Raw genomic sequence first — 26,581 nt, forward strand, 5'->3', positions numbered from 1 at the left:
AGAGTCCCGGGCACATGGCTTTGCCAGGCCCCCTTCTTGTCCGGCTGGTGAAGACGCATCCATCATGGGTACAATTAGAAAGCAGGACGGCCCCCCGCGTCCCACCCGGAGTCGGCCCGTCCGGTGGGAGGGCTGGGGAGGGACATGCGGAGTGGCCCGGGCCCAGAAGCGCCTCCTGACAGCCTCCAGCCTGTGATGGTGGCGACAGCTCCAGAAGCTTGGGCGGGACGTGACCCCTCCGTCCATCACCTCCTCATCCGGGCCGTGCAGTGGGAGGACGCTGACCCGTCCTTTCTCCCGACAAGAAAGCAGGCGTCTGAGCGGGGCTTGCGCTCGGTCCTGCCGGGCGGTGGGTCGGGAAGCGTCCCGACTTCCAGCCCTGTTCTCCTTGCTGGGTGCCAGCGTGGGTGCTGCTCTGAGGCGGGGGGGGTGGGCACCAACCCCGGGGGCCCCTGCAGTGCTGGACGCCTGCCGCCACCCTCACAGAGCAGGTCCAGGACGGGTGTTTCCCGATTGGAAGGCTCCGCCTCCTTCAGTGAACCGAAACCCCACTTACTGAGCACTTGCCGAGGGCCAGGCACTCCGCGAAGTGCGTTAGGGTTGGAGCTGACTCCCTGTGGCTGAGTCCAGCGTCTGCCCCTGACAAGCTGTGACTCTGGGCAAAGGGTAGGACTTAGCTGTGCCTCAGTTTCCTCATCTGTAAAATGGTTCATAACAGCAATTACCTCCTAGGTTGTTGGGAAGGTTCGGTGAGATAATATACGTGAAAATCCAGAGCTAAACTTAAGTGTTCAGTAAATGCTGGCTGGTATGTTACTGTTATTCTTTCCTGGTGGCTCAGATGGTTAAAAAAAAAAAAAAAAAATCTCCCTGCAATGCTGGAGACCCGGGTTCGATCCCTGGGTTGCGAAGATCCCCTGGAGAAGGGAATGGCGACCCACTCCAGGATTCTTGCCTGGAGAATCGCATGGACAGAGGAGCCTGGTGGGCTACAGTCCATGGGGTTGCAGAGTCAGATCATTAGTAGGTATTATTATCAGCCGTGTTTTCCAGGTGGAGCTGGGAGAAGAGGAATAACTTGTCCAAGGGTGTAAGTGTAGGAAGGGGAGGAGCCCAGGACTTGAACCCAAGCCTTCCCACCCCAGAGCACAGGTCTCAGCATCAACCTGGACACAAGTGAGAATGGATACACAGGCCCCTGGAAGATCGGCGGTCGTCTTGACTCTCATCCTCGTCTCATAGAACGCGTCTCCTGACCCCTGTCCATCCTCTACAAAGTGAGTCTCGTTTCAGAAGCTTGACCACAAGGTTTCCTTAACCGTCCAGACCTGTCTTGGCAGGATACATTTCCAGCGTGAGAGTTTTGTTTCCAAAGCCTTTTCGCGTGCGGGAGTCTGCAGGACCCCTGCTTGGGAGGCGGGCTGCCCTCGGCGGCCATAGAGCCCACGCCAGCCCTGCGGATGCAGAAGACCGACTTCGACGTGGTGCCTGTTGGGGGCAGGAGGCCGGGTGAGGCCTCACAGGATTCCCCCTGCTCTGCAGCAGAGGGGGCAGTGAGAGGCCAGAGGAGGGACTGACCACGGGCCCACGTTCTGCTGAATCTGGGTGGCCTTGGAGAGACCGGAATCTCCAAAACACTGCACTCTTACTCAGGAAGCAGTTAGTGACAGACCAGTCAGGGAAGCAAGCTCATTTATTGAGCACATACTATGTATCTCAGTTCCATTCGTTCATTCAAACATGTCTTGAACTTCTCCTGTGTGCCGGGGCAGCGTTAGATAGTGTGACTGCCGTAAAGAAAAGGATGCAAGAAGCAGGTTAGAGCGGAGGTGCCCACCGGGGGCGAGCTCGTGCCCCAGGAGCCATTCGGCAGTGTCCGGAGGCACATCCGGTTGTCACAGCTCGGAGCAGGGCTGCGGCTGTCATCCGGCAGGCAGAGGCCGGGGACACTGTTGACGGGCAGCAAGAACCGTGGGGCCCAGAGTGTCAGCGGGGTCAAGGCCTCTGAGAACCTTGAGTGAGAACCAAAGAGAGACCCAAAGTGAGAACCCGGGGTGAGACTGGTCGCGGATGGCCACGCTGAGGGTGTGTGTGTGGCTTTTGAGCAGAGACCCGAAGGAGTCCGAGAGTGAGAATGAGAAGATTCAGGAATTGCTTGGTGGTCCAGTGGCTGAGGCTCCACGCTCCCGATGCAGGGAGCCCAGGTGCCGTCCCCGGTCAGGAAACTGGATCCCACATGCCGCAGCAGAGAGTTCACACGTGCGGAGCTCATTCGCTCAGTTTGTCTGACTCTGCGTCTCCGTGGAGTGTAGCCTGCCAGGTTCCTCTGTCCATGAGATTTCCCAGGCACGAATACTGCGTTGGGGTGCCATTCCCTTCTCCAGGGCATCTTCCCTACCCAAGGATCGAACCTGCGTCTTTTGCATCTCCTGCATTGGCAGGCAGATTCACATAGCACAACTAAAACACCATATCCCACAGTGAAGATCAAAGATTCCACGTGTCGCAACTAAGACCCAGTGCAGCCAAGTAAATAAGAATAAATTTTTTTTAATTAAGAAAAAGAGAAGACCTGGGGAAGAGTGTCGCAGGCAGAGGGAACAGCAAACGCGAAGGCCCTGATTTAGGAGGGTGTCGTCCCAGAGCCAGCATGTGAAATTGGCTGGTCACTCTCCGTGTGTTTCAGGTGAAGAAACGGAGGCTCCAAGGTCGCGGTGCGCCGGCCGTCTCACAAGTACATGATGCCGGGGCCGGGGTTGGAACCTGGGTGCGCTCAGTTCCAGGGTCCGTGTGCGTTCCTCTGTCTCTGCCTCTGCTGCTGTCGGAGGAGGGGCTCGGCCTTGACCCCGCGGTGGGGGCCGTTCCCTGCTTGGCCATGAAGACGATTTGCTCCGGCTCCATCCCTGGGTGCTGGGTTCCGTTCCTGGTACCGCCTCCGGGCACAGAAACCACAAGCACAGGGACAGCTGATACTCTGTAGCGTTTTCTGTGTGCCAGCCCGTTCCGGGTGTGCGATGCAGATGCGGACACAGCCACGAAGAGAGCGCTTCCTCTGTGCACGTTTGTGTGTGTTAGTCTCTCAGTGGTGTCCAATTCTTCGCCACTCCGTGGACTGCACCCCGCCAGGCTCCTGTGTCCATGGGGATTTCCTAGGCAAGAATACTGGAGCGGGTTGCCATTTCCTCCTCCAGGGGATCCTCCCAACCCAGAGATCGAACTCAGGTCTCCTGCATTGCCGGCAGATTCTTTACTCTCTGAGCCAGCAGGGAAGCTCCATGTGTGTGTGTATATATATATGTACAGGCACACTTGTTTAAACTTCGCAATATGCATGTGTGTGAGATGCCATTATAGGACTGTGCCCATTTTACAGATAGGAAAGTCGAGGTACAGCAAGGTAAAATGACTTGTTTAACAAGTACGAGGCAGAAGCGGGGTCTGAGCCCAGACTGCCTGGTTCTGGCGTCCGAGCAGCTGCTCCCTTGACAGGCGGTGCGTTTTCTGGTCGTGGGAGTAGATCGTCACTTCTCAAGTGTAATAGCTCAGAGGTTGAGCAGAGAAGGGCCTTCAGAGGTCACTCTGCTCACACACACGGGAAGCTGAGGTCTGACCTGAGAAAGTGACTTTGCGGGGCCACACGGGGAGGGGATGAGAGGCCAGGAGACGTAGGGCCCCCGGCACCCTCTGCTCCACCGCGACTCAGCCTCCCAGCCTCACCCGCACAGGCGCCGTGTCCGTCCCCTGTCACTGCCCCACAGGATCTCTGCTGGTCCGGATCCTCCGCAGTGTCTGATACTGGCAAGTCTGGGGCCGCAGGGGGTGCCCATGGCAGAAGTCCGGGGCCTCTGCCTCCGCCCCTGCCCTTGCCCATCCTTCCCGTTTGTAGCCAGAATCTCAGTTATTCTCCTGTCTCAGAGATGCGGAGGCTGTGGTTCAGACGGGTTAAATGGCTCTCCTTCGCGGTCAGCCAGGAGAGTCAGTGCTTCCCAAGTGGCGTAAACAGTCATTCTTTGTTTTGGTAACGGAGGAGGGCAGCCCCGTGCCGGGCACCGGCTGCAGAGACGCACCTCCCAGGCCCTGCCTCCGGGGAGAGGCGATCGGTGTCCTGAGAGATGCTGCCCAGAAAGGACACCTAATCCAACCAGTTGGGGAGGGGAATCCAGAGGGCTTCTTGGAGGAGGCAGTAGACACCATGGCTAAGTCTCCAAGGATAACTGGGAGGTGGGCAGGCAGAGAGGGAGAGGCCCCTGGGGACAGAAAGTACAGAATCAGGAAGAGAGGGCTCGCTCAGCACGGAGGACCACAGGTTGTTCAGAACCTGCCCGGCTGTGGGCAGAGTCCCCTTGGGCGGCTTACTAAGCCCGCAGGGGCAGCAGGCACCGGGCTGGGCATTAGATGCTGCTGACGTCCCGTCCCCATTACAGGTGGGGCAGCCAAGGTGCGGTGAGGCTGAACACCGCCCTGGTAGTGAGTCCTGGGGGGTAGGATGGCTGAGAAGCGTGTGGAGTCCTCCTCCAACAGCATGACAGTCCTTCTGTTAGCCTAACTGGTGCCTGTGGAGCTGGGCTTCCTGTCCTGCCGCCCCTGTGGGTACGGTCCCTTCTGATGACTCTGTTTTCCTCCCGCAGGTGGAGGGACAGTCCAGAGCCCACGTCATCGCGCAGGAGCTGCTGTCTTCAGAGAAAGCGTGAGTCCCTGAGCCGCGGCCCGTGGCCTTGAGCTTGATAACAGAGTGTCAGCCCCTGCCCGGCTTGTGCAGAACGAGAATTAATGCCCACTCCACCCTCTCTCCCCCTGCAGATACGTGGAGATGCTCCAGCACTTGTATCTGGTGAGTTAGTCATTTCAATTGTCCAGAGCGAATTGCCCTCTGACACGGCTATGATATAAGGGGCAGAAAAGCAATAGAGGAGACAGAGGTGCCTTCCACTTGCAGAGACCCCGTTCCCCGGGGCTTCTCGGGGAAGCCGGTCCCCTGATTCCTGTGCTTCGGGGGGCAGATGGCATGGGCTTCCCATGGAGCTGCACTCTGCCTGGGTAGGGGGTGGGGGGTGTATGGGGAATGTGCTAAGGTTTCCGGAAGGGTGTTTGCAGTCTCCTTGACCCTCAGATTGAGGAAGACAGAAGGAAGACAGGTGTCGTTCTGGGTTGTAGCTGTGTGTGTTGAGGTCAGATGTGTGGGGTGGGGGCACGCATGTGCATGTACATGTACATGTATGTGCATGCACTATGTGTTTAGGCCTCTGGGGAGGGGGTGATGTGTTTGCACAATGACCCAAGCGGCTGGGGTAGTGAGAGGTTGTCTCAGTCACCCTAGCATTGGGCCAGCAGCGCCTGAGCCCGTGGGAGGGGCGGGGGCAGTCCTCTGGACTTTCAGAGGAAAGGAGGCCAGACTGGGGACTGCCTGGATTTGCGGCTCGACCACCCTCCACAGCCCGCCACACTGCCTGCAGTCCCCCTGAGCCATCCGTTCCCTTCCGTTCAGTGAACGCTTTTTGGACACACGCTGTGTGACGGGAGCTGGGGGTGGAAAGTGGGATCAGACAGGGCCCTTCCCCAAGGGCAGTCTGGCCAGTGAAGGAGACAGATGAGTGAGACGGGTAGTTATCCAGAGCACAGGGGAGTAACTGACAACCTCAGGGAGTCTCGGCAGGCTTCCTGGAGGAGGTGGCATTGGGACTGCGTCATAGGAGGGGCAGGGGAGGGGCACAGCAGAGCCGTGAGGACACGCGTCACATAAAGGCTCTGGTGGCAGCTCCCGGCTCGGCCGAGCTCTCACCCTCTGCGGGCTCCTCGGAGGTCGCCTTCTGGTCCTCTGCTTCGTATGATCCCTTCCGTCTTTCCAAGAGCATCAGAGCTGGGAGCGTCCGTCCTGAACGTTGCTTGGGTGGTGACATGGAGGCCCAGAGAGGGTGACTCGGCCAGGGTCATGTGGTGACCGGGCCGTGATGAAGCCCCAGGTCTCCTGATTCCTGGTGTGCTCCCGTCGCGTGTCGGGAGCTCCTCGGCGCGGGGGCCTCCCTGGAGGCAGCAGGCACCAGCGCCCAGCCAGGTGTCCGGTTGAATCCCACTGAGGTCCCTGTCGGTGACATCACCCTGGTGTCCTGTTGCTGCCACCAGGGTCCCCAGGAGGGGGACAGAGCACTGCTGATCTGTGCTCCCAGCGCCTGGTTTTCACCCTTCTGGCTCAGGACTTGTTGTGCAAGGTTAAACCCCCATGCCCTTGGGCGTGAAGCGAACCAGCCCCAGGGATGAACCTCAAAGATGCATTTAGCAATGGCTACGGGAAGCACGACTCTCCTGCGGCTGATGTTCTCTCGCTTGCTTCTGAGCTGGCCGTGTATCCGAGGGGCTGGGCCTTTCTGTTTTATGACTTCGTTAAGAGGGTTCTAACTGGGAAGCTTCCATCTGGGCTTGCACTGCTTCCTGCCAGTTGGAAAGATGCTGAAACCGCTGGTAATCCATGACAATATCCTGAGGAGGGAAAAAAAGAGCCCATAAAAAAAAAATCACAGTTCACAAGCTAGTGTGGGAAATTGTGGTTTGGATTTGCACTGTGACATCAGTGTTTATGGGGAGAGACGTGGCAGAAACACCCCAGTGAGACCCTAGAGTCCTAGCCAGGGACACTGGTCCAAAGGAGACCACAGACTCTGGGATGTTCTCCACCACTGCCCTCCCCCAGGGGCTTTGCCTGATTGCTGAGGTTGGTGGGTACTCTTAAGAATTTCTCCATGGAGATCCACTGCTGTTGAAATCCCAAGGCTGCCCCATCGTGGAGAGGGACCAATGGCCCATTCATTCCAGAACACTCCTCAATTCCACTGTGCTCTTGATGAGAGGCAGATGGGGATGGCCTCTGACCTTCTGTGTTTCGGATTCAACTTCGTGTTTCTCATGTTGTTGATGAAGCTGTCTCTGGGATTAGTAAAATTTCTGGTCATCTGGAATTGAATTCTGATGGTCAGGATCTTGTTTTCGTATAGCCTATGAACTAAAAATGGATTTCACATATTTTAAACACTTGCGGGGAAAAAAGGCAAAGAAAGAATTACGTGACTGAGACCATATGTGGCTCACAAAGTCTGAAATATTTATCATCTGGCCTTTACAGGAAATTTTGTTGATTTCTGGTTTAAAGACTTGTTCTGTCCTTCCATGAACCAAGTCCTAAATATATTCATCCACCCATCCACCTGTCTGTATTTTCAATTTCTCATCCACTCATCTAGCCAGGATTTCATCCACTCATTTTTCCTTTCATCTGTGCATGCAGCTAATGATGTATTCATCCACCCAATCATTCATCACACTCCCTGTCCACCCATCCACCCATCTATCCAGCCAGCCAGCCAGCCAGCCATCCATTCAGCCATCCACCCACCCATCTATCCACCCAGTCATTCATCAAACTCCCCATCCACCCACCCATCTATCCACCCAGTCATTCATCAAACTCCCCATCCAACCACCCATCCATCCATCCATTCATCCATCCATCCATCCATCCATCCATTCAGTTGTCCACCCACCCATCTGTCCATCTAGTCCTTCATCAAACTCTCCATCTATGCATCCATCCATCTATTCATCCATCCACCCATGTATCCCGTCACTCATCAAATTCCCCATCCACCTACCCATCCATCCATCCATCCATCCATCCATCCATTCATCCAGCCAGCCAGCCATCCATACACCCATCCATCCATCCAGTCATTCATCAGACTCCCCATCCACCCATCCATCCATCCATCCATCCATTCATCCAGCCATCCATCCATCCATACACCCATCCATCCATCCAGTCATTCATCAAACTCCCCATCCATCCACCCATCCATCCATTCAGTCATTCATCAAACTCCCCATCCATCCATCCATCCATCCATCCATCCATCCACCCATCCACCCACCCATCTATCCATCTAGTCATTCATCAAACTCTCCATCTATGCATCCATCCATCCATTCAGCCATCCACCCAGGTATCCCGTCACTCATCAAATTCCCCATCCACCTACCCATCCATCCATCCATCCATCCATCCATCCATCCATTCATCCAGCCAGGCAGCCAGCCATCCACACACCCATCCATCCATTCAGTCATTCATCAAACTCCCCATCCATCCATCCATCCATCCATCCATCCATCCATCCATTCATCCGCCCACCCACTATCTACCCATCTGACTTACCCATTCCTTCTGGACAGAACATGACAGGATGTTTCCAACACCATAGGCACTGGGATAGGCCTTGGGTCCGCAAGATGGAAAAGGCCCAGAACCTTCCCTTGAGCAGGCGTCTCTTTCTCTGTTGAGGGGAGGGTGGAAGTAGGGAGGAGAACTGCGCGTGAGCCACGGTGCTGCTCTGTGGGGAGTGTGACTTGTGCGGATGTCCTCAGGAGCGTGGGGGATGGACAGGCTGATTCCCCTTGGGTGTATCCCGGAAGGTAGGCGGAAGAGCTGCCACGGACACGGAGTTTGAGGAAGTCCCCAGGCCCAGGTGGTGGAGGAGGACAGGTGGTCAACCCAGGAGCACTCCCGGGCCTGAAGGTACATGTAACGTGTGAAGAACGGGCACTGTCAATGCATGGGTGCGTTTGGAGAGGCGGGCTGGAGGTGGAATGAGGGGTCAAGTGGCTGGTCCAGAGCCAAGGTTAGAACCGGACTGAGATGTCCCTAAAAATGCCAGGCTCGGTGGCTTCTGCTTTTCCTCGCGTGGAGTGAGTCACTGGCGATTTTGAAGTGATGTGGTCCCAGACACCTTCAGGTCTCGGTTTTCTCATCTGCAAAACATCCCTCTCCTGGCAGACACAGAGCATTCCCACCCTCGGTCTCCCCTTTGGGCTCAGACGCTGTAGGCCTGTGCAGAAGCCAGCGTGCCGACTGGGAGAGGCGACTGGAAGCTGTCACCGTCTGAGACCCCAGGAGAGGCCCCTCCCCGGGGAGGCCCTCCTTGACCCGATCCTTACCCGTGTCTGCACCGTCTCCTCCGACCGCATCCTCCCTGCTGTCCTTCAGACGCTGTAGACAGTCACGTCTGTGCGTTTTGCCCCTGTGGTTCTGGGGGAGTCCTGCAAGGCAGGCTGCGGGTGTGGGTTCGATCTGCTGAAGGTGTGTGGGAGGCTGTTGGGTGACCCCCGCAAGAGTGCTGGTGGCCTGCAGCGCTGAGGACCGTGAGCCCGGTGACCGTGGGCTGTTGAGTGCGGGAAGGGGAGGGTGGGCTGACCTGTTGGCTCCTTAAGGCAGCAAGCACTGGAGGGGGTCAGGCTAAGCCTGGGGACAGATGGTGGGTTAAGTCGCGGGGGCGGAGGGTGGGGGCTTGGGGAAGGATGTGCACGGGAAGTGTTAATTGGAGAGCGGTTAGCTGACGCTCCCGGAGAGGGCTCTCAGCCTGGGGCGGGGGCCCTGAGGACTGGCAGGCTCTTAGGAAGGAGCGAAAGGACTTGGGGAGGGGGATTAGGCAGACACAGTGCAGAAGGGCAAGGAGAGGCTCACGGGTCCGCCCTGAGCCCTCCCTCTGACAGCGACCTCCCCCAACCCTTCTCGGTGGCGGTGACCGCGGGGAAGGGTGTCGGGGGCATCAGGAGCACCATGCACCCAGCCCGACTCCCCACACTGCCCAGAGAAAGCGGGGAGTCACTCAGCCCTCTGTCTTACCAGCACATAGGAGGTTCATTTGGCGGCGGACTCGGTGCTGACATGAATGACTGGGCCAAACGCAGGGTCTAGAGGACTTATCGGCGAGTTTAAGACTTTATTTACCTAAACTGGTGAGCTGTCAGTTTGAGCCCGCTAGCCCCCCTTTCCCCACCCAGCCGTGGGGCACTGGCGGAGCGCCTCTGGCGTGCGCTTGGCAGTTTACTTACGTTAGCTCACTCAGTCACACACGGTTTGTGCTCAGCAACTATTTCTCAGGTGGTTGGGTGGGTCCCAAACTGAGTCCCAGAGAAGGTGACTTACCCAGTCACACAGCCAGTGAGCAGCAGAGCCAGGCCTGTTTGACTCCAGAGCCCTGAGAAACTGGTTGGTGTTCAGTCGCTCAGTCACATCCAACTCTTTGCGACCCCATGGACTGCAACACCCCAGGCTTCCCTGTCCGTCACTGTGTCCCAGAGTTTGCTCAGACTCATGGCCATCGCATCGGTGATGCCATCCAACCATCTCCTCCCTGTCGTCCCCTTCTTCTGCTGCCCCCAATCTTTCCCAGCATCAAGGTCTTTTCCAGTGAGGCAGCTCTTTGCATCAGGTGGGCGAAGTATTGGAGCTTCAGCTTCAGCATCAGTCCTTCCAATGAGTATTAAGGGTTGATCTCCTTTAGGATGGACTAGCTGGATCTCCTTGCAGTCCAAGGGACTCTCCAGAGCCTTCTTAAACACCATAGTTCAAAAGCATCAATTCTTCAGCGCTCAACTTTCCTTATGGTCCAACTCTGATGTGTGTGCTCACTGAGTCACTTCGTGTCCGACTCTTTGCAACCCTGTGGACTGTAGCCCACCAGGCTCCTCTGTCCATGGGATTCTCTAGGCAAGAATACAGTAGGGGATCTTCTCAACCTAGGAATCGAACCCTCATCTCTTTCGTCTCCTGCATTGGCAGGAGGGTTCTTTACCACTAGCACCACCTGGGAAGTCCCCAGCTCCCACATCCATACACAGATAGATGTGGGACATTCCAGTGAGGTGGCAAGGAGCCTGAGGAGGGAGGAATTCATGTGAGCAGGAGGAATGAAGTCAAGGAAAGCTTCCTGGAAGAGGAGATGTTGAGATGGACGTGGATGGACAGGAGGTAGAAACAGGCTTTTCAGCAGGTAGAAGCAGCAGAAACAAGTTCACAGAGGGGAGGGCTTGGGAGTGTGGGCAGAACAGGAAGTGTCTGGAGGCCTGGTCTTCAGGCAGAGCCTGAATGCCACGATGCTTTGTGTTTTGAAAGGGAAGCATAGGAATCTCCAAGCCCTCAGGACTCGAGCAAGGCAGGTGCAGGGAAGGAGTTGTATCGGAGGTTGGTCTGGTGGATTTGGTGGTGGGGAGTGGCACTGGGGGACCCCAAGTATAACCCAGACTAAGTCCCCAAACGGCTTCCTCCTGGGAAAGTGGGTGCAGAACCAAGAAAATTCTGTGTTTCTCAGGGACAGGGAGAGTAACTGTCTCTGACTTATCTTTGCAACCCCTGCCCATTCAGAAATAGTTTTTAATCAGCTTGGAGGAGTAGGATGGAGGTTAGGTTTCTGAGTCTTTGCTGGGCTCTTCCAAGGCAGAGAGCGCATCGATCTTTGGGAGAAGCAGAGAGAAGCAGATTTTAGTCGTGTGAGAAGACGTGCTTTCTTTCCCACTGACCTGATGGGGTGAGCGGGTGACGGGCTCCGCGTGCTGGGAGGTGTGAGGGCAGTAGCTGTTTGGGGCATCTTAGGAGAGGAGGTTCCCATTCTAGGCGTTGGCTCCTCTTTTTATATTTTCATGTGACACGGGAAAAAATTGCCGTGTGACCTTGGAAAGTCTCTTCCATCTTGGTGCCGCACCTGAGACGGCTGGTGGGACTCAGATGTCTTTAGCCACAGAAGCTTGTTCTCAAAGGGAATGCCACTCAGGACGCCAAGACGAAGAGTGGGTGAAGCAGAGACACTTTTGTTCAGAGGCAGGGGGAGGCCACAGTCGCCTCTGCCTCCCTTCCCCCTGGGTCTCCGCGGAGGACAGTGTGAGAAAGATGTCTCCATCAGCAGGTCCCAAGGTGCGGTCCCTGAACCAGCAGCGTTAGCACCTCCCGGGAGCTTGAGGGAGAGGAGTATCCTTAGATCCCACCCCAGGTCTCCTAGGTCAGAGACTTGGCGGTGGGGCCTGGACATCTGTGTCCTCAGGAACCTGCAGGCAATACCTGTGTTGACACTGACATTTGAGACCCACAGATGGGTGATCTTGTAAGTTCCCTGAGCGCAGACTGCCCGTGCCTGGGTACCCAGGAGCTTTAAAAAACACAGATGCTCAGGTCCCACCCTCAGAGATTTGTGATTCTTTGGTCCGGAGTGCAGCCTGATCATTGGGAGTTGCAAGGCTGCCCCTGAAACTGAGAACCTAGTGGGAAAGTAGCAAACATCCATTCAGCACGGTTGTGAGCAAAGCCAGGTCAATGCGAGAGTGAAAGAAAAATGGGTGAGACAGTCTGCTCCCTGCTTGACTGGAGGGACGATAATAGAAACATGCAGACAAGGGTGGGTAGCCTGACAGTGCAAAATTCTGTATAGTCATTACCTTCCAGGCTGGGACACACGTGAGTCCGCTGCAGGTAGACAGTAGGTGGCCTGCCGAGTAAGTGAAGTCCCCAGAGAAACATGACACATTTATTAAGAGCCTCTGCTTTGCTCTAGATAACGTAATTTTAAATAAATTGGACATGGATATATTTGGGTGCTTCCCTGGTGGCTCAGATTAGGTAAAGAATCTACCTGCAATTTGGGAGTCCTGGGTTCGATCCCTGGGTCAGGAAGATTCCCTGGAGAAGGGAATGGCAACCCACTCCAGTATTCTTGCCTGGAGGATCCCATGGACAGGGGAGCCTGGTGGGCTACAGTCCATGAGGTCACAAAGAGTCGGACGCGACTGAGCGACTAAGCATAGCGTATTTGGGAGAACAATGTAAAATATGCATTCATTTTTAAGCTGAAATAAGAGACTTCAGAGACATTCTGAGATCAGAGTGGCTCTCTTCAGGCCATGACCCCAGATCTCTGGAGCCCATCCTCCACAACGAGAGAACCCGCACCTCGCAATGAAGATCGCACATGCTGCAACTAAGACCCAGGGGCTAGTCCTCAGTCGTGTCCCACTCTCTGCGACCCCATGGACTGTAGCCCACCAGGCTCCTCTGTCCATGGGATTCTCCAAGGAAGAACACCGGAGTGGGTTGCCATGCCCTCCTCCAGGGGATCTTCCCAACCCACGGGTTGAACCCAGGTGTCTTGCGTCCCCTTTTAGCAAGTGGATTCTTTACCACTGTGCCACCTGGGAGGCCAGTGGAATTGTCGGGTCGTAGGGTGAGCGTAGATTTAGCTTCTTTGGAAGCTGCCAAGTAGATTTATAACGGGCTGAAGCGACACGCACCCCGACTCCCAGCGTGTGGGTCTAGCACTTCCCACGCACGCTGGCCAGCATACCTGCCGTCGGTGCTTTTACTCACGGCCGCTGTGCCAGTCCATAGCGGTTTCTCATGTTGTTTCAACCTGCATTTCCCTGATGATTAATGACATTGAGTATCTTTCCTCTGTTTACTAGCCATTTGGAAATCCTCTTGTGAAAAATGTCCTTGACCTATTCTTTCATTGGGTTGTCTGTCCTTTTCTTAATGATTTGTGGGAGTTATTTAAATATTCTGGACACAAGTCCATTTTCAGATATGGGATCGAACTCACATCTCTTGCATCTCCTGCATTGGCGGGCGGATTCTTTACCATTAGCACCTTCCCACTGGTATAGTATGACCGTTCCAGTTTATCCAGTTCCTTGCACTGCTTGTTGTTATGTCTTTTTAATTATAACCATCCTGGTAGGTGTGAAGCGGTATCAGTTGTGGCTTTGATTTTGCATTTCCCTGATGACTAATGATGTTAGGCATCCTTCCACATGTTTCTTGGCCATTTGTATATATTTTTTGGAGAGATGTCTTTTCGAATCCTTTGCCTATTTTTTTAATGGGTTGTCTTTTTACTATAATTCTGTATACAGCCCCTAATCAGATACATGATTTGCAAATGTATCTTCCCATTCTGTATCCTTGATAGTATTCTTTGAAGCACAGAAGTTTTAAATTTTGATAAACTCTAATTTATTTTTTCTTTCATCGCTGTGCTTCTGGTGTTGTATCTAAGAAAGCTTTGAAAGTGAAAGTGAAAGTCGCTCAGTTGTGTCCAACTCTTTGCCAACTGTATAATCTGACTGTATAGTCCATGGAATTCTCCAGGCCAGAATACTGGAGTGGGTAGCCTTTCCCTTCTCCAGGGGATCTTCCCAACTCAGGGATTGAACCCAGGTCTTCTGCAAAGAAAGTATTGCCTAACCCCAAATCACAAAGATTTACTCTCATTTTTTAAGAGTTTTATAGTATTAGCTCTTTCTTTTAGTCTTTCACTTTGAGTTAACTTTTGTGTATGAGCTAAAGACGGAGTCCGCATTCATTCTTTTGCATATCTCAGCACCATTTGTAGAAAAGATTATTTTCCCACTGAATTTTCTTGGCACCCTTGTCAAAAATCAATTGACTATAAATGTGTGAGGATTTATTTCTGGATTCTCAGTTCCACTCCATTAACCTGAATATCCTTGTGTCATTACCACAGTCTCAGTTCTTGTAGCCTCATAGTAAGTTTTGAAGTCAGGAAGCGTGATTCCTCCAGCTTTGTTCCTTTTTAAGATTGTTTGGGCTATTGTGGATCCGTTACATCTTCATATGAACTTTAGGATCAGCTTGTCAATTTCTGTTAAAAAAGAAAGGCAGCTGGGATCTCGATAGGGGTTGATGTGAATCTGTTGAGTGTGCTGATCTGTTAACAGTATTAAGTGGTGTACTTTTCTGTCTGCTCATTATGTTAATTTTTGAGAGCTTGATATTAAAACTCCAACTAAAAATATGAATTTATCTACTTTAAAAGATAGTTGTAATATATAACGGAACTAGAGAGCTCTTCAAGCAAATTGGAGATCAAGGGAACATTTCATGTAAAGATGGGCACGATAAAGGATAGAAGCAGTAAGGACCTAACAGAAGCAGAAGAGATTAAGAAGAGGTGGCAAGAATATACAGAACTGTGCAAAAGGTCTTAATGACCCAGATAACCACGATGGTGTGATCACTCACCTAGAGCCAGACATCCTGGAATGCGAAGTCAAGTGGGCCTTAGGAAGCATCACTACGAACAATGCTAGTGGAAGTGGTGGAATTCCAGCTGAGCTATTTCAAATCCTAAAAGATGCTGCCGTTAAAGTGCTGCACTCAATATGTCACCAAATTTGGAAAACTCAACAGTGGCCAGAGGACTGGAAAAGGTCAGTTTTCATTCCGATCCCAAAGAAGGGCCATGCCAAAGAATGTTCAAACTCTTGTGCAATTGTGCTCATTTCACGTGCTAGTAAGATTATGCTCAAAATCCTTCAAACTAGCCTTCAGCAGCATATGAACCGAGAACTTTCAGATGTACAGGCTGGATTTAGAAAAGGCAGAGGAACCAGAGATCAAATCGTCAGCATTCATTGGATTATGGAGAAAACAAGGGAATACCAGAAAAATATCTACTTCTGCTTCATTGACTACATCAAAGCCTTTGACTTTGTGGATCACAACAAACTGTGAAAAACTCTTAAACAGAGGGAATACCGGACCTTACCTGCCTCCTGAGAAACCAGTATGCAGGTCAGGAGGCAACAGTTAGAACCAAACATGAAACAACAGACTGACTGCCTCCAGTTTGTTCTCCCAACAAAGTGAACTTTTAAAGAGAGATATCTGGTCATTTTACTCCCCTATTTAGCACCCTTCAGGATTCCCCATCACCCCAGGATGAAACCCAAGTCCCTTAAGAAGCCTGCAGGGCGCCTGTGAGATGGGTCCCGTCTGACCCCTCAGCATCCTTATCTTCCAATCCTGAGTGCACACACACATGCACTCACTTAGCCACACCCACAGCACTCAAACCACACCCTGCTCAGCTCCTCCCCCACCTCAGGGCCTTTGCACCTGCTGTCCCCAAGCGGGCACCACTCCCCCTCTTGTCTCCAGGGCGTGGCCTCCCTGGAGCTAAGCCCGGTCTCCTTCCCGGGGTCTGCACGGCCCGGTGCTTTTCCAGCGTGACACTTACACCCTGTGTTGACGTCATCACGTTGCTCTCTGCCTTTCCCCGAGACTGCAGGCTCTTTGAGGGCAGGACAGCGTCTCTCCTGCTCCCACCCTTCTTCCCTGACGGCTCGGAGCAGAGCAGGTGCTCAGGATACTTGTTGAGTGATAAAGAGATGAGGACCATGGATCCACTCTGCCTTTCCTCTGTCTGTGGTGGTTGCTGGGCCCCCAGGTGCAGTGACAGCAGAAACTGTCGATCGCTCCCTGGATGGGGTGGTGGGTTCTCCGCACTTCCAGTGAGTTTGCAGAACCGATGTCTGAACAATTCCCATTGTGCACCAGTTTATGGAATGACTCATGTTGATGGTGGCCGTCCTGCCTGTTGGGACTGAGCCAATTGAGTGAGAATTAATTACAGATGAGAAGCCAGCTTGCAAAGCCATTAATATTTCAGCTCCCTGGAGTGTGATGCAAACACAGCCTTGTCTTTGCTTGTCCTTCCCACTCCCTCTCCCCGCTTCGGTGTTCTTGGTCTGCATGTCAGGGTGACCCAATTCAGGTCTTGGCTCCCCCGTGACTCACTCTGCTTTTCTGTTAAATGAGGACCCTGCCATCCATCCATCTGCAGGCGTTATAAAACTCCTTTGTTGATAAATCACGCTCTGCTGGACTTCAGGAGATGGGAGGGCCCTGTTCTGAAGATGTCTTATCTCAAACAGAACCAGGGCTTCCCTGGTGGCGCAGTGGATGAGAATCAAGTGCATGGGGACATAGGTTCGATCACTGGCCCGGGAGGATCCCAGATGCTGCAGAGTAACAGCTTGTGGGCCTGAGCACATGCTCTGCAACAAGAGAAGCCACCGCAGGGAGAAGCCAGAGCACCACATCTAGAGAGTAGCCCCCACTCCCCACAACTAGAGAAAGCCGTCAAGCAGCCACGGAGACCCAGTGCGGCCAAAAATAAAGTATTTTTAAAAATAAAATAAAACAGAAGCATTGCTGCTGTGGGAATAGTGCTTTACAGTTTACAAAGCAGTTTTAAACATGAGGATGAGCCTCTCAGGAGCCTCACGCTGTGTATACTTGGTGGACTGTCATCCCCATTTTACAGGTGAGGAAACTGAGGCTCAGATAGCTTGGCAGTTTGCCTGTGATCACTTCTGGGGTAGCTGAGCTGGAACCTGCCCAGAGCCGATGAGGGAGTGTGTTTAAAGTCCGCTGTCAACCAGCTGCCAGGCAGGAGGGGCGATCAGCTGTGTCGGCATGTTTTCCCTCTTTCTCTGGGATGCCAGGGCTGAGATGTCCCTTGGACAGCAGGGACATCAAACCAGTCAGTCCTAAAGGAAATCAGCCCTGAATGCTCACTGGAAGGACTGATGCTGAAGCTCCAATCCTTTGGCCCCCTGATGCGAAGAGCTGACTCACTGGAAAAGACATTGATGCTGGGAAAGACTCAGGGCAGGAGGAGAAGGGGGCAACAGAGGGTGAGATGGTTGGACGGCATCACTGACTCAGTGGACATGAGTTTGAGCAAACTCTGGGGGATGGTGAAGGACAGGGAAGCCTGGCGTGCTGCGGTCCATGGGGTCACAGAGGGACACGACTGAGCTACTGAGCAGGGCTCGGAGTCCCTGTGGGGCTGGAGGCTGGCTCCTGAAATACACAGAGACCCGGAAGGAAGGGGTGGGTGGGTCCTCCCACACCAGGTCAGCAGAGAGACCTCCCCTCCAGGTTCAGAACGACCCCGGGGTCCCAGAGCCGGCTCTGGGCGGAACTGAGAATTCAGAACCACCGCCCTCTGCCTGCCGACCCCACCCAGCTGGCCTCTCCCTGTCACTCATACTTCCTCCACCCCCGGGACTGGCTTTCAGGAAAGGCTCTGGCTGCTCAGGTACAATGGAATTCGGTTTCTAATTATGGCTCGAGCATGTGGCCTCCGCTTAAGGACACACATACTCTCTGCCCAGAGGACTCCGAGTTTCTGACCTGAGTGATGGGGAGGTGAGCTCCTTGGCACTGCAGGCCAGGGTGACCGCCCTCCTGGTGGCCCCCTTGCCGGTGGTGTGAGGAGGTCAACTCGGGACAGGGTGGGGTGTTGAGCAAGTGGAGACCTCTGCAGCCTCGTACCTGCCGTCCCGCCTGGAGCACAGTGGCCTCCTTGCCGATGTTCTGGGGCGGCCAGAGAGTCTCCCTGGGTCTCCGCCCCCCTCCCGCCCGCTCCCGTGATCTGTCTCACTCAGTCCATCCTTGCCCCTTCCTCTGCCTTCTCTTCTCCCTTTCTTCCCCTCTCCTCCGCTCCCTCTCTCAGCCCCATCCCACCTCCCTGCCTCTTGGGCACTAACCCTTTTCAGATATCTATGAAAAACTTCCCTAACAGGGACAACTGTTCAGCGATGGGATTAACCGTCTTGCCCACTGATGAGTTCCCCGTCAGGGAGGCAGTTGAAAAAGGCAGGGTGGTTGTCCTTCCTGAAGGCAGACAAGGCGGCCTGACCTTCTGGATTTGGGCTGAACCAGTACTTTGGCCACCTGATGCGAAGGGCTGACTCATCAGGAAAGACCCCAGTGCTGGGAATGATTGAGGACAGGAGGAGAAGGGGGGTGACAGAAGATGAGACGACTAGATAGCATCACTGACTCAATGGGCATGAATATGAGCGAACTCTGGGATGGTGCTAGTGGTAAAGAATCCGCCTGCCGATGCAGGTAGATGTGGGAGATGTGGGTTTGATCCTTGGGTCGGGAAGATCCCCCGGAGGATGGCACGGCAACCCACTCCAGTATTCTTGCCTGGAGAATCCCATGGACAGAGGATTCCTGGGCTACGGTCCATAGGGTTGCAAAGAGTCAGACGTGGCTTAGCGACTGAACAAAAACTGCATGGCCGGACCATGACTTTTGATGCTGAGGTTCACCTGATGTTCGTTGCTTCGTGATTCAAGGTGGCTTCAGGATATTCCGTGTATTTATAACTCTGCAGTGCTGAGCCTCGTGTAAGGACGTGTGTATTTGAAGGTCAGATATTTTTGTTGTGAGAAAGAAGTCTTAGATTCTTTATAATGTTAGTGTTTATTAAATTTAATTTTTAAAGAACCTAATCGTTTCACAGGCATTTTAGAAAACAGAGACGAGAAGAGGGAAAATAATCGATTCCTAATTCCATACCCCCGACACTATCTCTGTTGACATTTCATCCCATTTCCTTTCAGCTTTTCCTTTGTTCATCTTTCACACAGCTGTGTTGTGGTGAGAAGGCAGCTTTTTCTCGATTTCTTAGTCCCACGTGTGGAGGTTTCTACATAGTCACCGTCTTCACTGTTTTTACACCCGGGAGCGGATGCCTGTGGTTTCTTTAGATTTTGTTGTGAAAGAGCAGCCCATGAACGTCTTTAAAGATGCATAATTGTAAAGCAAGAGCTGCATAATATTTCTTCAGAGGAGGAATTACCCCACTTCTTACCCGTCTCGTAAAAGAACAGGGTACACCCAAGTTCCCAGAAGGAAGGGGAGGAATGAACAAGCTTTAGACCTGCTCCATGCCAGGAGCTTGTGGGGGCTCCTTGGGCAGCTGTTAGCTGTGATCACCAGGAGTATGCTGTCACCCCTGGTCCACAGGGTCTGAGACGGTGGCAGGAGGTCCCTGGAGTCAGCACGGAGTCAGGACTCCAGAGCCGTGAGGCGGTTGCCAGGGGGCCTGGGTTCAATCAGCCCTGTGGGCGTGCGCGTTAGTAACAGGCCTCTCCGGGTTTCAGGATTTCCACGAAGCGGTCGTGAGGGCCTTGGATGAGACGGACTACGAGGGCAAGGACCCAGTGGCCCGGGAGGAGCTGCGACGTGGCCTGAGTGAGCTCCCGGCCATCCGCGACCTTCACCAGGGGATCCTGGAGGAGCTGGAGGAGAGGCTGGCACAATGGTGAGCCGCCCCGCGCCCCCACCCCCACCCCGTTGCCAAGGGGAATGCTGGAGGAGGCGGGCAACCCACACACACACACGTAAAGCGGTGTCTCCATCTGACGGGCGGGAGAGCAGAGACACAGGGGTGTCTGGTCCCTTGCCTGCCGCGGGAGGGTCCCCCCAGGGTCCACCACCTGGGATGCAGTGCAGGTCCTCACTGATTGGGGGCCACAAGGCTGAGTTCTTGGGGGTCCCGTTCCCCTCTCCTTGACTGCAGGGAAGGCCAACAGAAGGTGGCTGACGTCTTCCTGGCCCGGGAGCAGGAGTTTGAGCACCACGCCGCTCACATCCTGCAGTTCGACAGGTACCTGAGTCTGCTCGGTGAGAACTGCCTCCACGCCCCGCGGCTGGCAGCGGCCGTCCGAGAATTTGAGGTGGGTCCCTTGGTCCTCCCAGGAACCCGCTCTCAGAATGTAGGGGTGGAGGCGGGCATGGAACGGCTTCATGCCAATCAATCAGGGGAAGGTCAGACTTGGATGGGTGGGGAAGAGAGGGTGACCCAGCAGAAGAGAAAAGCCAGAACATCCCGCCTTGGGCCACCACTGACAACTCCGTGAGCACCAGCCACGGGGAGGGTTTTAGCAGCTGTTCTGTCCTGGGAGAGGAACACAGAGCAAGTCGGGGCCCTAAAGCCTTTGGAGTGAGCAACAAATGGCCACCAGCTGAGGATCCAGTAACCTGCTGGCTTCATGGACTTTTCTCTACAGCTCGCAGGGGCTGGGAGAGATGTATTGCTGAGTGTAGCAGTGTGTGAGCCTGAAGGAATGAGCTGTCAGAGTGGGGCAGAGCTAATCTGAGAGGACTTCCTGGAGGAGGGGACCCTGGTTTGGGAGATGGCTCGGCCCGGCCAGGAGCAGGCCCGGCTGGGACATGTGTGGCTGGGCTCACGTGGGATGCCGTGAGCCCGGAGCCGGGGGCAGGGGTCCCTGATGGAGTTTTGTTGTTCTGGTCTCTTGGGAGCAGCAGAGTCAGCAGGGAGGCGGCCAGAACGTGAAGCACCGGCTGCTGCGGGTGGTGAGGCGCCTGTTCCAGTATCAAGTGCTCCTCACAGGTGGGCCCTCGGGAGGGCAGGTGCAGGGGCCCGGTGGGGAGGGGGGAGGGGAGGCACCTGCGGAGCCGCGGGGGAGACCCGGCCAGGTGTGCACGACGGCGACCTCGCCTCCCACTGTGGCCGGAAGGGGTGGGGAGGGTCGCTCAGTCCTGCCCCTGCCCCTGTGAAGGTGCCAGGCACCCAGCCCACCCCCTTCCTCCCGCTGAGCTCCGGACCCCCGCGGCACGTGGAAACTTGCTTGAGTGCCCGGCAGCTGCGTCTTGCTGCAGCCTCTCCCAGCCAAACACACAGCAACTCACATCTTCCCCTGATCTGCATTTCCTCCCTGGCTTCTGTGGGTCTCGTTTCCCTAAATCTGTTCTTATCACCAGAGCCCTCCTGAGTCAGCGGATGTTTTCCCCTCGGACCTGCTGGCCCTCTCTGTGGCTTTGTCACTGACCACTTCCTGCTTCTCAAAGCCCTTTCCTCCTGGGCTTCTGTGATACACACTCTCCCCGCCTCCTTCTGACCTCTCTGACTCTTCTCACTCTCCTCCTCGTGGCTCCAGGAATGTCAGTGTTTCTTGGGTCTCAGCCCCAGGTCCTCCTTCTCTACCAGCTGTCCCCTGGGAATGTCATCCCCTCCCCGACCTCTGCCGGCCAGAAACACCCTGATCTCTGTCCTGAGCAACTGCCCCCCAAGTGGACAGAGAGCCCCTGGCCCAGGAGCTGATGCTCTGTTTGCGAGAAATGGAACTGCACCCGTAGAGATATGCGTGTAACTCCAGAAAGCGATCAAGCTGTAAGAAAAGACATTCAGGCCAGGAGATGGAGGGTTTGTTCATCTAATTCAACCAGGATTTATTCAGCACCTACTGTGTATTGGACTCTGTGCTAGAAACTGAGGAGGTAGAAGTGAATTAAACAGCCAGAGTCTGTGACGCTATGAGCTTATACTCAAACAAGCAAGTAAGGAATTAAGAATATATATTATGTCCGTGATAAGAGCTCTGAGGAAAATGAAGGCAGATTAAGGACACTCAGGGGAACAGGCTGCTGTGTAAGATCCAGGCCTCAGATAAGATTTGTCCGAGGAGGTAATGTTGAACAGCGATCTCAGTGAAGTGAGGACACGAGCCATCCAAAAGGAGAGCGTACCGAGTGGAAGAAACTGTGAGTGCAAAGGTCCTGGGGTCTGAGCAAACGTGGCACCTTTAATAAGTAGCAAGAATGCCAACCCTGCCCGAGTGAGCGAGTGGCGTGGAGAGGTCGCTCGAGTGAGACCAGCTTATGTTGAGCAGTTGTGGGTGTGAATGTGTTCAGGGGTCTCGCACGTCACACTCTGCCGGGTGGGGGTCACATCTGTGTCCCCCTCAGCAGACTGTGTGACTCTTCCGGCCTCACACGGCAACAGGCACACGGCAGGCGCTCAGTCAGCGTCTGTGGATGAATGAATGAACAACCAGCAGTGGCGGGCGCCTTACTGGTGGTAATGCTGAGGGCCCGGCTTCATGCCGGTGCCGGTGTGTTCTTATAGTCGGGTTGGCCGGAGAGAGGCGGTTCCCCTCATCCTTCTGGAAGTCTTCCTCCATCCCTGGAGATGGAGGGTCTCCTGTTGTGGACCCCGAGGGCAGGCCTCACCAGGGCGAACTGACTCCCAGCTCTTGTTCTGTCCGCAGACTATTTAAATAACCTTTGCCCGGACTCAGCGGAGTACGATGACACGCAGGGTAAGTCTGCATGTGAACCCGGAGGAAGCGGAGCTTCGGGCCCCCCCATCCCCCAGCTCTGGACTCCACCCCAGTTCCCAGGCGCACAGCCCGGCCCCCTCCCTGCTGGCTGGGCATGCAGGGGCCAGGAGGCCTCCGGGCCTGTTGAGTGACACCCCCTTTGCCTCAACCGTGGGGACTCCCCAGGGGGCAGGCTAACATCCAATCAGAGGCGGTGACCAGAGTTTGGTGATAGGAGGGGGCGCCGGCTCTAAAAAACTCCCTAGACTCCTGATTCCCTCCCCGTTCTGTGTGGCCGTCACTGCATACGAGTTGCCAGGGCAGTCTCTATGTTGACATGCTCCATGTGCAGCCAGGGAAACTGAGGCATGGAGGGGTCACACTGCTCTCAAGGGCACTTAGGCAGTAGCGGCCAAGCTGGGGTTGGGCCAGTGCCCTCACCCAGCCGTGGGAAGGATTGGTGCTACCCCCTTGCACGGCCCTGCAGGGGGACCTTGGGGGCAGGAGGTGAGCAGGTGGCGGCTAGCCTGGCCCTGCCCAGAAGGTCCAGTGCTCTCTGCTTCTCTCCACAGGTGCGCTGACCCTCATCTCCAAGGTCACAGATCGGGCCAACGACAGCATGGAGCAAGGCGTAAGTCTGGCCCTGGGCACCTTCTGTGGGTGCAGGCGCCAGGGGCCCCTCCACCCTGCCCAGGTCTGCCTTGTAATACCCCCACTTCTTGGTGGGGGGACGCAGGCCATCGTGTGTCTCACGGGATCCTGCAAAGAGCCGTGGTTTCTGGCCCTGACACTTGCTTTGTGACTTCAGGTCCTGTGTGTCCCTCTCTGAGTCTCCAGTTCCCCATTTATTTGAACAGTGAGGAGGGCTGCAGGCTTGCACAGACCGGATAGGTAGCATCCAGACCCTGGTCTGAGAGCATCTACAGCAGCACCTGGAGTGCTCTGTAAACTGCAGGTTCCTGGGCATGCCTTCCGATCTTGCCAGCTGGAACTTCTGGGGTAGGGTTCAGAGACAGGCAGTTTTAACAAGCGCCCCAGCTAAATGTCTGGCCCACGAAAGTTTGAGACCTGCTCATGCACGGAACCAAGTGAGCTCTGGGCACACGCCTGATTCTGACGGTGTGTAACTTCATTCGGGAGACACTGATCAGATGTTTACTGGGTGTCTGTCTGGGATGGTCAGCTTTATCCCACCTCCCAACTCTGTTCCCGTGGTTTCCATGGTTAGTGGTGTCTGTACTTTTTTCTGCTCCTTTACGCTGTAAATAAGCTAGAGCTGTGTGCTGGGAATGATTCTGAAGCTGAGTCCTGGCTCGGCGGGGAAAGTTCGGTGATCGATTAGTGATGTCTGATGCAGGCAGAGGTGGGAGTGGTGGTGGTATGTGTGCCAAGCTGTTGCTCGGCTTTGCTGTGACAGATGCACAGAGCATCCTTACAGCGAGTCATTCACAGGTAGAAAAGGGGGAAGGGAAGTGACATCTCTTAGACCCCTGCTGGATGTCAGTTCTTGGGTTGGGATCTGGAGATACAAAGATAAAACCATGAGTCCTGGCCCTTGAGGAAATCACTGCTTAGCAGAGCGTTCTAGACATGGACACGAAGCATCATGATAAACATCATGAGAGAAGTTTCCGAGAAAGGTTTCATCTCTCCCCTGGGGATGCTGAGACGTGATGATACAGGAGGTGCCCCTGCAGGGAGGACTGTACGCATGCCATGAAGGCAGAGGGGGCCAAGGTGACCCCGGAGGAGTGCCTGGATACAGGTGTGAAGACGGGAAGTGTTGGTGTGTCAGAGCACTGGGTCACCCAGCGAGGCTGGAGGATGGGACCAATGTAGGCGCAGTTGAAAAAGAGTTTGGGGGGAGAGGTCAGGGTGGCTGATGGAGGAGTCTGCAAGCCTGGAGGTTGAAGCCAGCGGGGTGGGAAATCTGGTGGGTCATCGGGCCCTCCCCCCGGTTCTCCCTGACGTCCGGGGGCTCCCTGCTCTTTGGCATTTTGTGTAGACAGTGAGATTTCCCTCCATGTGGCCAAAATACTGGAGAAGGAAATGGCAACCCACTCCAGTGTTCTTGCCTGGAGAATCCCAAGGATGGCGGAGCCTGGTGGGCTGCCGTCTATGGGGTCGCACAGAGTCGGACACGACAGACGTGACTTAGCAGCAGCAGCCAAAATACAGAGGCGCTTTGGAGGACGTGCAGCAGATATAGCAGCAGATGGACTGGGGGGCTCCACACATCCTGCTGGGGGGATGTCTCTGCTTCCAAAGAGAAAAACCAGGTCAGGAAGGGCCACGTCTTCCCTCCCACGCTGAGCTGTCATGATTAGACTAAGTTTATAGTTTGGGCTTCCCAGGTGGCACTAGTGGTAAGGAACCCGTCTGCCAGTGCAGGAGACATAAGAGACGCAGGCTCGATCCCTGGGTCAGGAAGATCCCCTGGAGAAGGGAATGGCAGCCCGCTTCAGTATTCTTGCCTGGAGAATCCCATGGACAGGAACCTAGCAGGCCACAGTCCATGGGGTCGCAAAGAGGCGGACACAACTGAAGCGACTATGCACGCACGCATGCATAGTTTATAGTTTAGGGGGGAAAGATCACAGAAAACACTCCTTTCTTAATATCAAATGAAGGTCACACACTGGCAACATGACGTATGAATGTTGATGTGAACCGTGATTACCTGGTCAAGGTTGTGCTGGTCGGATTTCCGCATGTAAAGCTCCACCCTCCCCTGCCGGTCCACACTGGTTGGAGGAAAGTCTCCGTGCACAGCCCACACGTAAGGAAGGGGGAATTAAGCTCCCTCCCCTTGAGGAAAGAGTGTCTACCTAAATCACTTGGAAATCTTCTGCACGGGAGATTGGCCTCTTCTCCCTTGTTTATTAATGTGTTCACTAGTTCTAAATTAATTTATATCTAAATTATTTACATCAGTAAGAACTCACGGGTCCATGTTTATGTTTGACTTCTAATCCCAAGCACTTGATTTTATTTCTCACATTGTTGCAGCTTTGGCCGTTAGGAGCTGGCCAGCTGGTTCCCGTGTCCCTTTCACATGCCCCCATCAATGTGGGTTTGGGTGGGGATTTTTATTTTGCTTGTTTTTTGAGCACTTCCTTACTTCCTGGCACTACGAGATGCTCCAGATGCTTCACATTGAATGTTTCCTGCCCCAGTCCTAGAATCAGCTATTTCTCCCGAGAGCCTTGGTTTGTTTAATTGGATAATGATATTAGAAACCAGGATGTGGGCACGGTTTGTTCACTGCTACTGGGGTATCATTTCTTCCGATTCTGTCGGCTACAGAGCAAAGACAGACATGTGTATATACTCATATGTATAGCTGTTTCTATACATAGCCACCTGTATTAAGCTAAATATGAGTTCTTACTGAGTCTTCAACTCCACTTGTTATGAAGTGGCTCATTCCAGCCTCCTCCCCTGGCTTCTCTGTAAGTTTCCTCTCCAAGAGGAGTGATAGAGTAGAAACCTGGCTCCTAGCATCCAACATCCATTTCTTTAATTGACCAATTTATCTTCCTTTTTGAAAAATGTTCTTCCTGGGTATAGAAATCTGGGTTGACCAGAACTTTCTTTCAGTACTCTACAGATGCCACTCCACTGTCTTATGTCCTGCCTAGTTTCAGAGAAGAAATCTGCTGCAGTGTTTATATTTACCCTCTTTGTGTGATGGGTCCTGTTCTTACTGGCTGCCTTCAAGATCTTCTCTTTACCCTTGACTTTAAGAAGTTTGACTATGATGTCTAAATATGTGTGTTTTGGAGAAGTTGTGGCATTTATCCTGTTACGATTCTCAAGCTTCCTGGTTGTGCTTTTTGTCCATTAATGTTGAAAATTTTTCTTGGGTGCTCTGTTCTTTCCTCTGCCCCCCCACGCTGCACTCTTCTTTTCTCTTTTTGTTTCAGTGTGGTGAATCTCAGCTTGAAAAGAAAGTGAAAGTGAACGTTGCTCAATCTTGTCCGACTCTTTGCCACCCCATGGACAATACAGTCCATTGAATTCTCTAGGCCAGAATACTGGA

General features: G+C 54.0%; 1 protein-coding gene across 5 annotated transcripts in view; it reads left to right on the plus strand.

Moving 5' to 3' along the window:
- The window catches only part of FGD5 (FYVE, RhoGEF and PH domain containing 5), a 130,983-nt gene that overhangs the window by 79,330 nt on the left and 25,072 nt on the right, over nt 1-26,581 (plus strand). For 4 of the 5 annotated variants that reach the window (XM_043442610.1, XM_043442614.1, XM_043442613.1 and 1 more), the window contains 7 exons: nt 4,629-4,687; nt 4,801-4,831; nt 19,579-19,739; nt 19,998-20,154; nt 20,744-20,831; nt 22,489-22,539; nt 23,112-23,170. In XM_043442610.1, coding sequence (XP_043298545.1) covers nt 4,629-4,687; nt 4,801-4,831; nt 19,579-19,739; nt 19,998-20,154; nt 20,744-20,831; nt 22,489-22,539; nt 23,112-23,170 — 606 coding nt within the window. The remainder of the gene's footprint in view (nt 1-4,628; nt 4,688-4,800; nt 4,832-19,578; nt 19,740-19,997; nt 20,155-20,743; nt 20,832-22,488; nt 22,540-23,111; nt 23,171-26,581) is intronic. The other variant, XM_043442612.1, reaches the window with a different exon arrangement.

The sequence above is a fragment of the Cervus canadensis genome, chromosome 22 (assembly GCF_019320065.1).
Source record: "Cervus canadensis isolate Bull #8, Minnesota chromosome 22, ASM1932006v1, whole genome shotgun sequence".
NCBI classification, from domain to species: domain Eukaryota; kingdom Metazoa; phylum Chordata; class Mammalia; order Artiodactyla; family Cervidae; genus Cervus; species Cervus canadensis.